At 46.3% G+C, this 19,947-nt stretch overlaps 1 protein-coding gene across 2 annotated transcripts; it reads right to left on the bottom strand.

Annotated features, from left to right (window-relative positions):
* Nucleotides 1–3,698: 3,698 nt before the first annotated feature.
* On the bottom strand, nt 3,699–19,312 carry LOC115186674 (uncharacterized). 2 transcript variants are annotated; one of them, XM_029746224.1, is made up of 10 exons: nt 18,808–19,312; nt 12,093–13,244; nt 11,802–11,925; nt 11,380–11,558; nt 10,810–10,970; nt 10,260–10,404; nt 9,889–9,929; nt 9,728–9,779; nt 4,630–4,732; nt 3,699–4,212 (listed from the first exon to the last, which is right to left on the bottom strand). In XM_029746224.1, exons 1-10 carry the CDS (start codon nt 18,887–18,889, stop codon nt 3,957–3,959), a joined length of 2,295 nt encoding a protein of 764 aa, XP_029602084.1. In that variant the 5' UTR covers nt 18,890–19,312; the 3' UTR covers nt 3,699–3,956. The 2 variants fall into 2 exon arrangements, with proteins under 2 accessions (XP_029602084.1, XP_029602081.1); XM_029746221.1 differs by having other exon boundaries at nt 9,728–9,782; nt 18,808–19,311.
* Nucleotides 19,313–19,947: the final 635 nt, after the last annotated feature.

Below are 19,947 nucleotides of genomic sequence, written 5' to 3'. Positions count from 1 at the left end.
TTGTGACAAATAACATTTGATTTGATGCAGTGCCTTAGACCGCTGCGCCACTCGGGAGGCCACCATGTGAATCATACACAGTCAGGACTACTCTACGTCTATGAGGACCCATGCTGGAAATAAGGTGTATGTCTTTCTCTGGGACTAATGTTGGTCTACCTACCATGATATGATATACTGTATATGGTATACACTGAGTGTACAAAACATTAGGAACACCTTCCTCATATTGAGATGCACCCCCCCTTCTCAGAACAGCCTCAATTTGTTGGGGCATGGACTCTACAAGGTGTCAAAATCGTTCCACACGGTTGCTGGTCCATGTTGACTCCAATGCTTCCCACAGTTGTTTCAAGTTGGCTGGATGTCCTTTGGGTAGTGGACCATTCTTGATACACAGGAAACTGTTGAGCATGAAAAACCCAGCAGCGTTGCAGCTCTTGACACACTCAAACTGGTGAGCCTGGCACCTATTACCATACTCCATTCAAAGGCACTTAAATCACCTTCTGAATGGCACATATACACAATCCATGTCTCAATTAGTCTACACAATCCGTCTCAATTAGTCAACACAATCCATGTCTCAATTAGTCTACACAAGCCATGTCTCAATTAGTCTACACAAGCCATGTCTCAATTAGTCTACACAAGCCATGTCTCAATTAGTCTACACAAGCCATGTCTCAATTAGCCTACACAATCCATGTCTCAATTAGCCTACACAATCCACACCAAAATAGGCCTACACAATCCATGTCAAAATTAGCCTACACAAGCCATGTCTCAATTGTCTCAAGGCTTAAAAATCCTTCTTGAACCTGTCTCTGATTGAAGTGGATTTAACAAGTCACATCAATACGGGATCATAGCTTTCAGCTGGATTCAGCTGGTCAGTGTATGTCATGGAAAGAGCAGGTGTTCCTAACTTGTTGTACTCTCAGTGTATATATACCCGCTGATACATGAAACCAAAACTATCTTATGTCTGAAATACATAAAGTAATATCATTAATAACGGACTACAAATAAGGAGCTAACCAGGAGATTATTGAAGCCCCAGGAACCTAAATGACCTGTGCCACTAACATACTACAGAGCAGAACTCACTGTAATAATGAATCTTTACCGCCACCTAGTGGAAAGGTGAGATGTTTTAGTGCTGTGGTTCTCAAACGTTTTCGGTTGCTCTACCACCAGCGACATTTAGCTCTGCCCGGAGTACCTTGGTTACTCTACCACCAGCGACATTTAGCTCTGCCCGGAGCACCTTGGTTACTCTACCACCAGCGACATTTAGCTCTGCCCGGAGTACCTTGGTTACTCTACCACCAACTACATGTTGCTCTGCCCAGAGTACCTTGGTTACACTACCACCAACTACATGTTGCTCTGCCCAGAGTACCTTGGTTACACTACCACCAACTACATGTTGCTCTGCCCAGAGTACCTTGGTTACACTACCACCAACTACATGTTGCTCTGCCCAGAGTACCTTGGTTACACTACCACCAACTACATGTTGCTCTGCCCAGAGTACCTTGGTTACACTACCACCAACTACATGTTGCTCTTCCCAGAGTACCCCTGAAGTACCCCGTTGTGTGCATTTAGGCAGTAGGCCTATGGTCTCATGAATCTTCTTAAGAACCCCCTGTGGATAGGTCATTACCCATAGGGGTCCTGGTACCCCTGGTTGAGAGTCCCTGTGGATAGGTCATTACCCATAGGGGTCCTGGTACCCCTGGTTGAGATTCCCTGTTTTAGTGTGTATTGTTAACAACAAGACTTTACACAAAGTGGACAAAACATTAAGAACACCTTAATATTTAGTTGCAGCCCCCCCCCCCCGGCACCTACTACCATACCCTGTTCAAATATTTTGTTTTGCCCATTCACACTCTGAATGGCACACATACTCAATCCATGACTCAATTTTCTCAAGGCTTAAGAATCCTTCTATAACCTGTGTCCCCCCTTCATCTACACTGATTGAATCGGATGTTTGTACACTGAGTGTACATTGTCAGTGACAGACAGGGGCGGAAATCCCGGGGGGGACACGACCCCCCCATCCTGGGAAAAATATGATTTGTCCCCCCCCAATATATCACTGAAACATAACTATGGAATTTAAATAATATTAATAATACGCAATGAAAGCAATTGTGCTGATTATAGACACTTAATAGGGTGTTTTTAAGAGTCAAAAGATTGCAACCCCCCCACCCTTTGCCTCACAATGGTTTGATCCACTGCCAGTTCCTTAGCTTGCTACGTAACTGACGTGAGGTTAATCCAGTCAATCGCGCACACACACTAGCTGAATATGCAGAGCTAGCGCACAAATATTAACTATTAAGCTAGCTAGTACCTATTCCATTTATGTGGTGTCATCAAAGATGGAATCAGCATGCAGATGATGTAAGTTAGTGCTTCAAAGTCCCTGTGATAAGGTTAGCGATAAACTGAAATCCAAATTGAACAGAACTACACTCTCTTCTACCATTGTCTTAAATATATTTAATGGTCTCGTTGCAAAAGCTAAATTGTCGCAAGTGAACTTTTATTTATTTATATATTTCACCTTTATTTAACCTGGGTAGCAAAGATTATAGCAAACACCACTGAAACTGAATTGGTGCTCGCTAGCTTTGCAAATTCAGCTATTGTTGGAAGCCAGCCAATATGAAACAAACTATTAAAATTACAAAAGGTTGCAGCATATGTTGTGTAAATGGTTAACTCATACAGCTGTCAACTCTTGTCATTTTAATCCGTTTCACATTTTCTAGCTACCTTTTAGATCGAAGCCCAAATAGAATGATTGAAGATGATAGAAGCCCATCTTCTACTGTAAATAACCTACACACTGTGTGTGTAGCCAGCCAGCCAGCCAGCCAGGTAGAAAAATGGCAGAAAAATAAAAGACGGACATCAGAGTATTTTTCAATACACCAAAACGCATAGTAAGAACCCTAGTAGCCTAATATCTCAAAGACTAGTTGATAAAATGTTCATAAGAAAGAAATGAAATTCTAATGGAAATGTTTCACAATGATGTCATTAGGCAGAGCAGGCAACAGATGGCACACAGACAGCAGAGTTGGGGACAGATATGCAGGGACAGACTGGCAGAGACAGGGAGTCTCAGGTAAGTTTGTTGAGTCTTTGTTTGGCAACATTATGAAAGGTTCTCAATTTTTTGGACTTGTAAAATAGGAACATAATTGGAAAATGCCATGGATACCCCCACTCTCAACTTAAACTGGTGACTGAACTAAGATTTGTTAAAGGCAATGGTATTGTTGTTGTGATTAGTTGTGTAGTTTTGGGTACCGGTAGTTAGGAGTACGGCAAACACCTTATTTCTTTGGTTCCTCAATATACATTTACCATATTACAATGTAGGCTATGTGTTACAGCACTACTTTTGGTGTCCCCCTCAGGAATTGCTCTTGAGAAAATTTAATGTAATTGTCCCCTCCAAAGTTGATATCAGATTTTCGCCAATGGTGACAGATCCCAGTAAAAATGGCATACATATGTACACCCAAATAAAAAAAATATCCTAGTTGTTGTGTACAAACCATTTATAGACGACTACCATCACCTGCTGGTCACAAATACATTTCCTTCACTACAAATGTGATTATACACTCAGAACAGCATTTTCTAAATAAACTTCTTTACACAAGTTTGTATTCAAAACTATTTATTTCATTCTGACAAAATTAATTTACAAAAACCCAATAATTTTTTAGAGACACGCAAATGAATATTTACATCATTACTCTACTGGCTCCTTTTCCCCAATGAGAACAAATACTGCACACATCCAAACAGTGAAATAACAGTAAAATCACAGGGCTTCTCCAGCCTGGACTAGGAGAACAGGGGGCTAGCAGTAAGGGCCTGGGATAGAGGGTAAGGGGCTTGTTTTAAGAGCAGGCATATCATTTGCTCTGGACCAGAAAATAGCTTGTGTTGGTAAAGCGAATAACTACCCCCTTCTCCTCTTCTTCCTCCTCTTCATCCTCCTCCTTCCTCTCTTCTTCCTGTGGGACAGGTTCCCCGTAGATTGAGTGGTCCAAGTTCACGAGGGCATGTCCTTCCTGGGAAGGCAGGGCTGTGACTGGGGGGGAGGGGCAAGCAGGAGAGGAGGAGACGGGACTCAACCTCCACAGTTTAGACATGAACCTCTCCCTGTGTCTGAGAGAGAGAGCGAGAGAGAGCGAGAGAGACGGCAGGCGGAGGGTGGGGAGAGAGAGGGTGAGTGGAGGGTGGGGAGAGAGAGGGCAGGCGGAGGGTGGGGAGAGAGAGGGCAGGCGGAGGGTGGGGAGAGAGAGGGTGTAGGAAAGAGAGAAGGAGAAAGGAGGGAGGAAAGGCAGTTTGAGCAGAGAAAGGGAGCAAGAGAGACGGGAAGGTATTTAGATAAATGGTGTTGTGCTTGTTGTTTCTGTAGATGACAAAATGAACAGCTAGTGAATGAACTGATGGTTAATCATGATAACCATAGATATGTACAGGACAGGGTTTAACATAGATTGTTCAGACTGAATACAGTTGTTATCATAGTGAGGATGGGAGGATCAGAGTGGAGGTGAAGAACAGAGGGGAGTGGTTTACCTGTAGAGGTAGGTGGACAACAGAGTGATTGATAGCAGCACACAGGAAGCAACCACCCACAGGACATGAGGCCACACCTCTACATCACCCTTAGACTCAGAGACTGGGAGGGAGAGGGGGAGGTAGGGAGGGAGAGAGAGAGGGGAGAAAGGAGAGGGGGAGAGGAGGGAGCGAGGGGAAAGGAGAGGGGGAGGGAGGGGGAGAGAGAGTGCGGGTCAAAGGTCATGATATTAATAAACTGTTACGCTATTATACCGATGTGTGTGTGTGTGTGTGTGTGTGTATACAGTATTTGTGTGAAACTTAAAGAATGGGGTGAGATGAGTTGGCCCAGGTTCTGTGTTTCTGTCACGACTTCTACCGAAGTCGATGCCCCTCCTTGTTCGAGTGGTGCTCGGCGGTCGACGTCACAGGTCTTCTAGCTATCATTGATCCATTTTTCATTATCCATTGGTTTTGTCTTGTTTCTTTTCACACCTGGTTCCAATCCCATTCATTCATTACCTGTTGTGTATTTAACCCTCTGTTTCCCCTCATGTCCTTGTCTGAGATTGTTTGTGTTGTTTATTTAGGTGTGCAACGGGTATGTGTACCCATGTTGATTTTTTATGTATTCTATTTTTGCAGTTTGTTTGAAAGTTTATTAAACTACTCCGCTTATATGAAGTTTGTTTCTCCTTCGCCTAACTTCCCTGCCACCTACACATACGACATTGACAGAATCTCGGACCTTAAATATGAAGTCAGCAGGAGAGGATACCCCGGACATTAAGGTGGAGGAGCGCGTCCAGGAGAATGAGGAGAAGCTTCACCATCTATGCGCCGCCCTGGATCGCGTTGTCCTGAATATGGGCCGCTGGGAGAGACAGAGTTTTTCCAGCGCCTCCACCAGCCCAACTGGGGTCTACCCTGGGCACCCCCTCTCAACCTGATCCCGGTGGCAGCCGTCTATCCATGCCTCAGGGGTATGACGGAAGTGCTGCCACCTGCCAGGGTTTCCTACTCAGACTAGACCTTTTCCTGGCCACGGTCCACCCAGTTCCATCTGACCGTGAGAAGAGCTCCGCCCTCGTCTCGTGCCTCATCGGGAGAGCCCTGGAGTGGGCCAGCGCTATGTGTGAAGGAGGAGATTCAGCGTTGGACCACTATGAGGAGTTCACCCGCCGTTTTCGTGCAGTCTTTGACCATCTACCCGAGGGCAGAGCGGTGGGTGAGCGCCTCTACCATCTGAGGCAGGAGACGAGGAGCGTCCAGGATTTTGCTCTGAAATTCAGGACCCTGGCAGCTGGTGCGGGATGGAATCACGGGGCCCTGATCGACCATTACCGCTGCAGTCTGCGTGAGGACGTCCGTCGGGAGCTGGCCTGCAGAGACACCACCCTCACCTTCAACCAGCTGGTGGATCTGTCCATCCGGCTGGACAACCTGCTGGCTGCTCGCGGACGTTCAGATCGGGGTCTGGTGGTTCCATCCTCCCGCACTCCCTCTCCTAGACCCAGGGAACTGGGAGAGGGGGTGCACAGGGAGACCGGAGGAGGTTCCCGCTCGCGCACCATCTGTGGCCGCAGAGGTCACACTGCTGGTCGGTGTCGGGTAGGTTCCTCTGGGAGTCGAGGTAACAGGCAGGGTGCTCTGGCGCCACCCCAGGTGAGTAGGCACCATTCTCATCCAGAGCCCTCTGTTGCACTTATGTTTGTCTGTTACTTTTATAGATTTTTCCCCTCGTTCCCAGCATAAGGCGCTAGTAGATTCAGGCGCGGCTGGGAATTTTATTGATCAAGCGTTTGCTCATAGTTTAGGGATCCCCATTGTTCTAGTGGATGTGCCTTTCCCCGTTCACACCTTAGATAGTCGACCATTAGGGTCAGGATTAATCAGGGAAGCCACAGCTCCTTTGAGTATGGTGACGTATGGTGACGTCTTTTCCTTATGGACACTCCTGCGTATCCCGTGGTGCGGGGTCTGCCCTGGTTAATGTGTCATAACCCCACTTTTTCTTGGCCACAGAAGGCTCTTACGGGGTGGTCACGAGAGTGCTCAGGTAGCTGTGTAGGGGTTTCCGTTGGTGCTACTACGGTGGAAAGTCCACACCAGGTCTCTACCGTGCCCATTCCCCCCAAATATGCCGATTTGGCTCTCGCCTTCTGTAAAAAGAAGGCGACTCAATTACCACCCCATCGACAGGGGGATTGTGCGATAAATCTCCTGGTAGACGCTGCACTTCCCAGGAGTCACGTGTATCCCCTGTCGCAAGTGGAGACGGTGGCTATGGAGACATATGTCTCCGAATCCCTGCGTCAGGGGTACATTCGGCCCTCCATCTCACCCGTCTCCTCGAGTTTCTTTTTTGTGAAGAAGGATGGGGGTCTGCGACCGTGCATTGATTATCAAGGTCTCAATAAAATCACAGTGGGGTACAGTTACCCGCTACCTCTGATCGCCCCGGTGATTGAATTAATGCACGGCGCGCGCTTCTTCACTAAACTGGATCTCAGGAGTGTGTACAACCTGGTGCGTATCCGAGAGGGAGACGAGTGGAAGACAGCATTTAGTACTACCTCAGGGCATTATGAGTACCTCGTCATGCCATACGGGTTAAAGAATGCTCCATCAGTCTTCCAATCTTTTGTAGACGAGATTCTCAGGGACCTGCACGGGCAGGGTGTAGTGGTGTATAATGATGACATTTTGATATACTCCACTACACACGCTGAGCATGTGTCCCTGGTGCGCAGGGTGCTTGGTCGCCTGTTGGAGCATGACCTGTACGTCAAGGCTGAGAAATGCCTGTTCTTTCAACAGTCCATCTCCTTCTTAGGATATCGCCTATCTACGTCAGGAGTGGAGATGGAGAGTGACCGTATTACAGCCATGCGTAATTGGCCGACTCCCACCACGGTGAAGGAGTTGCAGCAATTTTTAGGGTTTTGCCAATTACTTCCGGAGGTTTATCCGGGGTTTTGGTCAGGTAGCTGCTCCCATTACCTCACTACTGAAGGGGGTCCGGTGCGCTTACAGTGGTCGGCTGGGGCGGACAGGGCGTTTAGGAAACTGAAGGCTCTGTTTACCTCGGTTCCTGTGTTGGCTCATCCGGATCCGTCTTTGCAATTCATAGTGGAGGTGGACGCATCTGAGGCTGGGATAGGAGCTGTGCTCTCTCAGCGTTCGGGTACGCCACCTAAGCTCCGCCCCTGTGCCTTCTCTAAGAAGCTCAGCCCGGCGGAGCGAAACTATGATGTGGGGGACCGGGAGCTGTTGGCTATCGTCAAAGCTTTGAAGGCGTGCAGACACTGGCTTGAGGGGGCTAAACACCCTTTTCTCATCTGGACTGACCACCGCAATCTGGAGTCCATCCGGGAGGCAAGGAGACTGAATCCTCACCAGGCAAGGTGGGCCATGTTTTTCACCGTTTTGTGTTTACCCTATCTTACAGACCAGGCTCCCAGAACGTTAAGGCAGACGCATTGTCCCGGCTGTATGACACAGAGGAGCGGTCCATGGATCCCACTCCCATCATCTTGTTTGGTGGCACCGGTAGTATGGGAGCTGGACGCGGACATTGAGCGGGCGTCTTCGTGCAGAGCCCGTTCCCCCTCAGTGTCCAGCTGGGCGTCTGTACGTTCCGTCCGCTGTCCGCGACCGATTGATCTACTGGGCTCACACGTCACCCTCCTCTGGTCATCCTGGGATTGGTCGGACGATGCGCTGTCTTAGTGGGAGGTACTGGTGGCCCACCTTAGCTAAGGACATGAGGGTTTATGTTTCCTCCTGCTCAGTGTGTGCCCAGTGCAAGGCTCCTAGACACCTACCCAGAGGTAAGTTACAACCCTTACCCGTTCCACAACGGCCATGGACGCACTTGTCGGTGGATTTTATAACCGATCTTCCACCTTCACAAGGTAACACCATGATCCTGGTTGTTGTGGGTCGCTTTTCTAAGTCCTGTCGTCTCCTCCCTTTGCCCGGGCTTCCGACGGCCCTACAAACTGCGGAGGCTCTGTTTACCCACGTCTTTCGGCACTTCGGGGTGCCTGAGGATATAGTGTCTGATCGGGGCCCCCAGTTCACTTGAAGGGTCTGGATGGCGTTTATGGAATGTCTGGGGGTCTCGGTCAGCCTTACCTCAGGTTTTCACCCCGAAAGTAACGGGCAGGTGGAGAGAGTGAAACAGGATGTGGGTAGGTTTCTGAGGTCTTATTGCCAGGACTGGCCTGGGGAGTGGGCGGCGTTCGTGCCCTGGGCAGAGATGGCCCAGAACTTGCTCCGCCACTCCTCCACTAACCTCTCTCCCTTTCAGTGCGTGTTGTGGTATCAGCCGGTTCTGGCCCCTTGGCATCAGAGTCAGACCGAGGCTCCTGCGGTGGACCACTGGTTCCGGCGCGCGGAGGAGACCTGGGAAGCCGCTCACGTCCACCTTCAGCGCGCCGTACGACGTCAGAATGTTGGCGCAGACCGTCACCGCAGTGAGGCCCCGGTGTTTGCACCGGGGGACAGGGTCTGGCTCTCGACCCAAAACCTGCCCCTCCGCCTGCCCTGCCAGAAGCTGAGTCCGCGGTTTGTGGGGCCATTTAAAGTCCTGAGGAGATTGAATGAGGTATGTTATAGGTTAAAGCTTCTCCCCAATTACCGCAGATGCTGGGTTCCGGTGGAGGATGTTTTAGATCCTTCCCTGCTGCAAGAGTTCCATCGTCTCCATCCGGATCGCCCTGCACCTCGTCCTCCGGGGCGTCCCGAGGCCGGTGTCGACGCACTGCTGGAGCCGCGTGTCGGGGGGGGGGGTACTGTCACGACTTCTGACACGTACCCATGTTGATTTTTTATGTATTCTATTTTTGGAGTTTGTTTGAAAGTTTATTAAACTACTCCGCTTATATGAAGTTTGTTTCTCCTGCGCCTGACTTCCCTGCCACCTACACACACGACGTTGACAGTTTCCTGAAGCACGTTCAGTTGATGAGGTTATGACATTAGCTTCCTGTTATGGCCTTCTGTAAGCTAGGGGGATTTCTGACATTGAAATATGCCGCTTAACTCTCTCTAACACAAACACACTGTAGCTTCAACCAATCGACATACAGTAGCTCTCTGTCCCACTAACCTGATGTCTCTTCTGTCATACCAGAGCCAGAATCTATGTAGTCTGTGTAGTCCTGCTGGAGAGACAGAATGAGACAATGTGAGAAAGAAAGATGTCAAACAGAGAGATTAAATAACTAGGACCACTGTGAGTGTGTGAGTGAGTGTGTGAGTGTTTCTTACCATAACAGTAGAAAGATCGCTGAACACAGTTGGCACAGGGGCTGTAATAAAGGACATTCACCATGAACCACACAACTGTTCACATGTACACAGCTAACTGGCTAATACTTCCACTAGTGTAGAGTGTGTGTGTGTGGCTGGGTACATGAACAGGATCTGTTGAAGGGTAAGGGAGTTGACAGGTAAGCTGTAAAGCTCTGTAGAAGGTATCTGTTAAGACTAGAGACCAGAGCAGAAAGGAAGGAACAGGGAGGGGTTGTCATGGCTACCTTTGTCTATGAGCTGGATGGTTCTAGTTAGCCTGGTCCTGGATGATAGTATGGAAGAGTTGAATTAAGCACGTACAGATCTGGTGTGTGTGTGTGTGTTACCTGTCCAGGTGTTGGCGTAGACAGCCGTGCTCCATTCACTCCAGTGGCCATCAAACTCTTCCTTAGCTCTGAGTTGGATCAGGTACTGTACTCCTGGCAACGCATCTGTTATAGTGTAGGACCGGGCTGTGCTGGTCCCTTTTATCTACACACACACACACACACACACACACACACACCAACACTTTTGATTTACTATCCTTATTCACATTTAAAATCCTATTTTCCCTAACCCCTAAACCTAACCTTAACCGCAAACCCCCTAACCCTACTTATAACCCTAAATCTAACCCCTCAGCCTAAAATAGCCTTTTTCCTTGTGGAGACTGGTGAAATGTCCCCACTTGAATTGTCCTTGTTTTACTAACCTTGCGAGGACTTCTGGTCACCACACTGACAGTAAAACCAAAACCACACACAGATGACAAAATAGAAAAAGTAATGTCTGTTTGAGCCAGAACAGAGCAGGCTAGATGAACAACATGGGCCATTACACAAACACACAGACGCACACACCAACACACCAACACACGCATGCGAAGCCACACACCTGTGTTCCGTGTGGCATGGTGTGGTATCTGAGCTCATAGAGCAGCTCGTGGTAACGGTCTCTCTCTTTCCAGGAGTGAGGAACAGCCCAGCCCACCCTCAGTCTCCTCTCCTGCCCCTCCACACCCCTCACCACTACTGAGCTGGGGGGGTCTGGCTTAACTACACACAGGGGGGAGGGAGGGAGGTGGAGAAGGTGAGAGAGGGAGAGGAGGAGGAGAATGTTAGCAAGGTGTCTTATTGAGTGGTCTGTTAAACATGCACACAAAACTATACTCACATCACACACACACACACGCCTGCACGTACACACACACACATCACACACACACACATACAAACAGACACACACGCACATGCCTGCACGCACATCACACACATACAAACAGACACACGCACATGCACGCACGCACACACATCACACACACACGCACACATACAAACAGACACACACGCACATGCCTGCACGCACGCACACACATCACACACACGCACACATACAAACAGACACACGTACATGCCTGCACGCACATGCCTTACGCACACACACATATCACACACACACACTCACTAATGTCCAGAGGTGTGAAGTCTAGGAGAGGGCTGGTGGTGTTGCCAGCAGTGTTGGTGACACACAGGTAGGCCAGGTGTGGCTCTCTACTCTCCTTCTCTTGGTGACCTATAGCACACCAACACCGAGACAGCAGGGCGGAGTAGGAACAGTTGACACGAGAGAATGACCCTGATAGACTGAGAGAGAGAGAGAGAGAGTTAGTTAGTATTCCACCCACACTGTTCTGTCAGCATCATCTGTATGATAAAGTAAGTAATTTAAGACAAATGAATGAGGAAGAGGAGAAAGAAGAGGGTGATGAGGAAGTGGAGGAAGAAGAGGGTGATGAGGAAGTGGAGGAAGAAGAGGGTGATGAAGAGGAGGAAGAAGAGGGTGATGAGGAAGAGGAGGAAGAAGGAAAAGAAGATGTGTGCTCTCACCCTTTCCGTAGGAGGAGGTAGCACTGAGGGACAGGAGTCACCGGTTGACTGGCTGTCCAATCACAGCGGATCTTACTGCTGGGTGACCTCTTATAGCAGGACAGCTTAGGCCTCTCTGGAGGAACTGAAAGAAATTCCAGGGGAAAACTCAGAATGTTTGTCCGTTGTTCTTATGTGACCATGAATGTCTGCTGCTGATTCACACTTCACAGAACACATACAGTATGGTTGTCAGCTTCAATGACCAGAGGTGATGAGGTTAGACAGAGAGATGCCATCAGTATAACTCACCTGCCACGCTCACCCTCAGAGAGGAGACCAGTTTGCCCCCGCGGTGGCAGCTGTAGTTCCCAGAGTCACCCACTGCCAGGGAGGACAGGGTCAGAGTGGCGCCTCTCCTCCCTAACACCACTACTCCTCCTCTTTCCTCTCCTCCTCTCAGCGGCCTCCCGTTCAGTCTCCACTGAGACCTCCCTCTCAGCCCCCTCACCCTCCTCCCCCCCTCCTCCTCATAGTCATCCTCAATGTCCATCGCATCAGTCCACCAATCAGAGGGCAGCTCAGTGTCAGCCCCTCCCGCTCTGCTGTCTCTGGTTGGTTGGAGCGATGTCCCAGTAAGAGGAAATAGTTTCTGTGTATCTGTATGTCCTGGTTGATTGACAGTGTAAAGACTCCACCCTGTATCCCTCTGCTCTCCTCCTCCTCCTTTGTGCTCCTCCTCTGTTACATCTTCCACATTCTTTCCATTCCCTTTGTTAACTTCTCTCACAGTAAGAGGGGTGTGGTCTCCTGCACGAGTGTTCCTGATGATGGTTTTCTCCGTACGGTCTGTCCCGGTATCATCTGTCCAGCTTATGACAGGAGTGTCTGTTACGGTAAGGACAATAGTGTCCTTTCCAGTAGAAAATGTGTCTATTCCATTATCACTGCTGTCCTTTATAGCACTGACTGTAGTTCCATTATCACTGCTGTCTTTTATAGCACTGACTGTAGTTCCATTATCACTGTCGTCTTTTATAGCACTGACTGTAGTTCCATTATCACTGTCGTCTTTTATAGCACTGACTGTAGTTCCATTATCACTGCTGTCTTTTATAGCACTGACTGTAGTTCCATTATCACTGCTGTCTTTTATAGCACTGACTGTAGTTCTCTTAGATGTGGTGTCTGTTGTGGTGCTGACAGTGGTTCTGTTAGATGTGGTGTCTGTTGTGGTGCTGACAGTGGTTCTGTTAGATGTGGTGTCTGTTGTGGTGCTGACAGTGGTTCTGTTAGATGTGGTGTCTGTTGTGGTGCTGACAGTGGTGGGGTGTACTCCGGTAATGACACCGGTGTGTTCGGCCCTGTTAACCCTCACCTCCAGCCCGTTGACCTCCACCTGACCACTACAGGCCAAGACCAGAACACTGCCTGGGGACAACACCAGCACACTGGGAGGGGGGTCTGGAGGGAGAGAGAAAGACATATTGAGTCAATACTGTACAGAGACACAGACATGGACACACATGCAGGCACGGATGTACCCTTATACACACACACACACACACACACGTGTTGAGGGGTATAGGTTGTGGTTGACTGGGCAGTACAGATAAACTGAGAGAACACATTGCATAACTGATCACCAGCCCCTCTCTCACTTCCTCTTTCAACACATCCCTTCTTCCCACCTCTTTCTCGAAGTCTCTCTTCCATCTCCTCTCAGTATTTATCTTCTCTCAGCCAGTCTCTTTAACAAACTCTTTTTCTCTCTCACCCTGGCTGTTATTCTGTTTCTCTTCTCCTCCTATGCCTCCACCCTCTGTCTGTTATTCTGTTTCTCTTCTCCTCCTATGCCTCCACCCTCCACCTGTTATTCTGTTTCTCTTCTCCTATGCCTCCACCCTCCACCTGTTATTCTGTTTCTCTTCTCCTCCTATGCCTCCACCCTCCACCTGTTATTCTGTTTCTCTTCTCCTCCTATGCCTCCACCCTCCACCTGTTATTCTGTTTCTCTTCTCCTCCTATGCCTCCACCCTCCACCTGTTATTCTGTTTCTCTTCTCCTCCTATGCCTCCACCCTCCACCTGTTATTCTGTTTCTCTTCTCCTCCTATCCCTCTCTCCAACCAGTAAAGCTCCGTCACAGAGCTACAAAACATTTGTCTAAATGTTTACTGATTAACATTCTTCTTTACTAAAAATAAACAAATAATACAACAATCTCTTTGTCTGTGGACCAAACTCCATAAAGCTGCTGTCACTAGACACTGGACGTTCTCTATAAAGACCGGCAGAAGCCAAACTGGTGACAGCAGCTGATAATGTGAAGGAAACCCTGTAGAAACAGAATTACTTAAGAGTTTTGACAAATCTGTGGCTTGTTAGTTTACCCTGGGTCTGAGTAAACACGATTGGCTCCAGCCTTGACAATGTTAGCCTAATGCCAATACTGTTCCCAGGACCCTGGACTTTCATACTTATAGTCTCATGTTTAGAAAGTAATATATTTTTGTATATCATTTACAAGTGATATCCAGTGCATTCGAAAAATTAAAAAAAATCCTTCACTTCACTAAATCTACACAAAATACCCCATAATGAAATAGCAAATTTGCTAATTTATAAAAAGTTTTTTTTTAAATATATATTACATTTACATACAGTTCAAGTCAGAAGTTTACATACACCTTAGACAAATACATTTAAACTCAGGTTTTCACAATTACTGATATTTAATCCTAGTATAAAGTCCCTGTCTTAGGTCAGTTGGGATCACCACTTAATTTTAAGAATGTGAAATGTCAGAATAACAGTAGAGAATGATTTCTTTCTTTCATCACATTCCCAGTGGGTCAGAAGTTTACATACACTCAATTAGTATTTGTTGGCATTGCCTTCAAATTGTTTCACTTGGGTCAAACATTTCGGGTAGCCTTCCACAAGCTTCCCAAAATAAGTTGGGTGAATTTTGGCTCATTCCTCCTGACAGAGCTGGTGTAACTGAGTCAGGTTTGTAGGACTCCTTGCTCGCACACGCTTTTTCAGTTCTGTCCGCAAATTTTCTATGGGATTGAGGTCAGGGCTTTGTGATGGCCACTCCAATACCTCGACTTTGTTGTCCTTAAGCCATTTTGCCACAACTCTGGAAGTATGCTTGGGGTCATTGTCCATTTGGAAGACCCATTTGCGACCAAGCTTTAACTTCCTGACTGATGTCTTAAGATGTTGCTTCAATATATCCACATCATTTTCCTCCCTCATGATGCCATCTATTTTGTGAAGTGCACCAGGCCCTCCTGCAGCAAAGCACCCCCACAACATGATGCTGCCACCCCCGTGCTTCACGGTTGGGATGGTGTTCTTCGCTTGCAAGCCTCCCACTTTTTCCTCCAAACATAACGATGGTCATTATGGCCAAACAGTTCTATTTAGTCCTAGTTCTTTGCTGTTGTTCTGGGACTGATTTGCACTTTTTGCACCAAAGTATGTTCATCTCAAGGAGACAGAACGCATCTCCTTCCTGAGCGGTATGACGGCTGCGTGGTCCCATGGTGTTTATACTTGCGTACTATTATTTGTACAGACGAACGTGGTACCTTCAGGCATTTGGAAATTGCTCCCAAGAATGAAGCCCAGACTTGTGAATGTCTAAAAAAAAAATTCTGAGGTCTTGGCTGATTTCATTTGATTTTCTCATGATGTCAAGCAAAGAGGCACTGAGTTTGAAGGTAGGCCTTGAAATACATCCACGGGTACACCTCCAATTGACACAAATGTCAATTAGCCTATCAGAAGCTTCTAAAGCTATGACATAATTTTCTGGAATTTTCCAAGCTGTTTAAAGGCAGAATCAACTTAGTGTATGTAAACTTCTGACCCACTGGAATTGTGATACAGTGAATTATAAGTGAAAATAATCTGTCTGTAAACAATTGTTGGAAAAATTACTTGTGTCATGCACAAAGTAGGTGTACTAACCGACTTGCCAAAACTATAGTTTGTTAACAAGACTTTTATGGAGTGGTTGAAAAACGAGTTTTAATAACTCCAACCTAAGTGTATGTAAACTTCTGACTTCAATCGTAAGTATTCAGACCATTTACTCAGCACTTTGTTGAAGCACCTTTGGCTGTGATTACAGCCGAGAGTCTTCTTGGGTATGACGCTACAAGCTTGGCACACATGTATTTGGGGAGTTTCTCCCATTCTCTGCAGATCCTCTCAAGCTCTGTCAGGTTGGATGGTGAGTGTTGCGGCACAGCTATTTTCAGGTCTCTCCAGAGATGTTAGATCGGGTCCAGGCTCTGGATGAGCCTTTCATAAGACATTCAGAGACTTGTCCCGAAGCCCCTCCTGCGTTCTCTTGGCTGTGTGCTTAGGGTTGTTGTCCTGTTGGAAGATGAACCTTCACCCAGTTGGAGATCCTGAGCGCTCTGGAGCAGGTTTTGATCAAGGATCTCTGTACTTTGCTCCGTTCATCTTTCCCTCGATCTTGACTAGTCTTTCAGTCCCTGCCACTGAAAAACATCACCACAGCATGATTCTGACACCACCATGCTTTACTGTAGAGATAGTGACAGGTTTCCTCCAGATGTGACGCTTGGCATTCAGGCCAAAAAAAGTTCAATCTTGGTTTCATCAGACCAGAGAATCTTGTTTCTTATGGTCTGAGAGTCCTTTAGGTGCCTTTTGGCAAAACCAAAGCGGGCTATCATGTGCCTTTTACTGAGGAGTGGATTCCATTTGGACCACTCTACCATAAAGGCCTGATTGCTGGAGTGCTGCAGAGATGGTTCTCCTTCTGGAAGGTTCTCCCATCTCCGCAGAGGAACTCTGGAGCTCTGTCAGAGTGACCATCGGGTTCTTGGTCACCCTGACCAAAGCCCTTCTCCCCTGATTGCTCAGTTTGGCCGGGCGGCCAGCTCTAGGAAGAATCTTGGTGGTTCCAAACTTCTTCCAATTAAGAATGATGAAGGCCACTGTGTTCTTGGGGACCATTAATGCTGCAGAACATTTTTGGTACCCTTCCCCAGATCTGTGCCTTGACACAGTCTTGTCTCTGAGCTCTATGGACAATTCCTTCGACCTCGTGGCTTGGTTTTTGCTCTGACATGCACTGTCAACTGTGGGACCTTATATAGAAAGGTGTGTGCCTTTCCAAATCATGTCCAATCAATGGAATCTACCACAGGTGTACTGCAATGAAGTTGTAGAAACATCTCAAGAATGATCAATGGAAACAGGATGCACCTGAGCTCAATTCCGAGTCTCATAACAAAGGGTATGAATACATATGTAAATAAGATATTTGTTTTTTATATTTAATTAATTTGCTAAAATGTCTAAAAACGTGTTTTCCATTTGTCATTATGGATTGTTGTGTATAGATTGATAAGGACATTTAAAAATATATATATTTTACAATAAGGCTGTAACGTAACAAAACATGGGAAAAGGGAAGGTGTCTGAACCTTCCGAATGCACCGTACGTTTTTAAGAGAAAGCTTTTCAATTGGCATCTCTCCCCCTGTTTTCAGTCACAGATGGGGACAGTGCAGGAGGTGGACTCATGAGTTGTGCTCCAATTTTACTGAGGATAGCTGTATTTGTGACCTATGTACAAATTAGAATTGTGCACAGCAGAGCATAATAGAGTTGCCACATCAATGTTACAATGAGTTAATTAGTTAAGTTATTAAATGTTATATTCCAGTGTAATTTAATGTTATTAGTTATATTCCATTACAATATTATATTCCAATGAATATATTTGTTTTATGAATTAAAAACAACTATTGAAAACCGTTAGCTCCTGAATGTCATTTTAAAGACTGCTGGGATTTAAAATCTTGCATTATTCAAATCATATTTAGTGCAGTTGTACATAATGGATGGTATGGATAAGGAACAACAAAGAAAGAACAAAGAACATAAATGTGCAGGTGAGTTAAATAGAGAACTTTACATCAAATCTCTTCATAGTGCGGATATTAATGGTGATATCCCCCCCCCCATATTTTATTTAAATAATTAACATAAGACAACTAAACTTAGCTTTTGAGTATTACTTACCAAATCATTTCTATATAAAACTGATTAAATGGATTTTAACACACTTGTGTGAAACCCTATGTCATAATCTTTTACTGGGGTAACTGGCATCCCCGGGGGCCAGTTTACTAGTAGTTTTTAAAAAACGCACCTTTTCTAAAAACAACATTTCAGGAAATAACAAAACAAGTGTAAACTGTATCCATTTATAGTTTATTCCCCTAAACATGACCTTCATCCACATACCATTGTTTTTCTCCGAACAGGTTTTTTTGTGTCAGCAATTAGACATTGTTCTTACGGTGGTCTAGTTACCCCCTAGTACCCCATCTCTGTAAAATGTCAGAGCACTGAGCTTACCAAAAGCTTTTTATTTTCAAAGCCTTTTACATGTAATTCAGCTCATGTCATGTTACTTTAGCTTTTTGCGGCTAGCAGAAACAACATTGCAGATGACCACCACATGTAAAATCCTCAATAGGCCATATGAGAAAGCAACACCGCTCTTTCAACAAAGTCCTATATTTAGGAGACAAAATCCAACTTTTTGTATACAATGCTAATGATACACTATATATACAAAAGTATGTGGACACCCCTTCAAATTAGTGGATTCGGCTATTTCGAGCGCACAGCCATGCAATCTCCATAGACAAACACTGGCAGTAGAATAGCCTTACTGAAGAGCTCAGTGACTGTCATAGGATTTCCCCTTTCCAACAAGTCAGTTCATCACATTTCTGCCCTTCTAGAGCTTCCCTGGACAACTGTAAGTGCTGTTATTGTGAAATCAAAGCCTTTACTTTTGCCAACATTTTAAGATGGAACATTTAAGAAAAATGCATCCATGCCTTTATTTCCCCCAAAATATAAACTCGTAGGTTTCATTTGACACCCAATTTGATATGCTCCAAATATCTCATTTGATAACTTCATGGGGACTTTTCGATGAAAATGTAATAAAATAAACGTACCTCTCCGTGGACAGGTCCCGTCCAGAAAGCAGTGGACTGTCAGCGCAGACAGGAGAACCGTCAGCCTGATCCACGATGGCATCTTTACGCTTCTTTAATAAGAGTCATCTCTCTGTGTCGGTAAATCCAATCACACCGTATCAGTAGACTAGATTAGAAAGCTGCTCCCTTTCAGACATCAATTAACACTCATTTGAAACGCAGAAAAAAAACGTTATACAAGTTGTCCCTGTTCCCGTACAAGCTCTCCAGAATACCTCTCCGCTGGCCTGAGTCTGGACTGGCGTTATGACCAGCTGTTGATTTACATAACTCAAATAGATCAGACCACCTTCTGTGTTTTAATAAAATAACAGAAGCGAAGACATCACCAGGGGCATATTCATTACGCCGAATCTGTTGCTGAAACGTTGCAAACGACGAAACGGGGAGGGACCTACATGAATTTGTCCTAATAGCCTAATTACACCCCAGGCACAAGCTAAATGGACCACCCCCCCCTCTCTCTCTCTCTCTCTCTCACACACACACACAACGGGCTCTATTCAATCCGTATCGCGGAAGTTCAGCTTTACAGCGTGATTGAAATGTCCAGGTAATGCTTCCGCTTTAGCGGAGACCGTATTCACGATAAACGCTGCATGTCGGCTCAACCGGAAATTACCATTACATGTTTATCCCGCAATATGTAACGATTCAGCGATACAGAGAGAATATATCCCCAAATCTCAGTTTCTTCTGTTCAGACAAAATGAACTCTCAGAAATCGGACATTGCGAAAGTACAGATAGTGTCGTGTCCCTGTGTCAAACTCCTTTCCAGATAAAACTGTCCATGTTTGCAGGGCGAAAGGCCAGAAGCACTTTTTCGGAGCCAGCGCGCTGGGGAGAGTATGTGACAAAACAAACACTAGGTTTACGTAGTACACTGCTTTTTCAGGAGATTGAGCAAACATTTTGTGGTGATCTTGGCATGTCCTAATGACATGGTCGGTAATAATAATCAGCTTCTCTGAAGGCCACGTGACTCCTCACGTTCACCCTGTTTTGCTCTTTTGGTTCTGGAGATAAGGCCCGGGTTGAGACAAACGTCTGTAATAAGTGCTATAAATAGGTTAGATTGATTGTTTCCCTTATTATA

Source organism: Salmo trutta, chromosome 3, assembly GCF_901001165.1.
Source record: "Salmo trutta chromosome 3, fSalTru1.1, whole genome shotgun sequence".
NCBI lineage: Eukaryota > Metazoa > Chordata > Actinopteri > Salmoniformes > Salmonidae > Salmo > Salmo trutta.
Note: the sequence above shows the minus strand (reverse complement) of the source record. Positions and strands in the feature narration are given on the sequence as shown.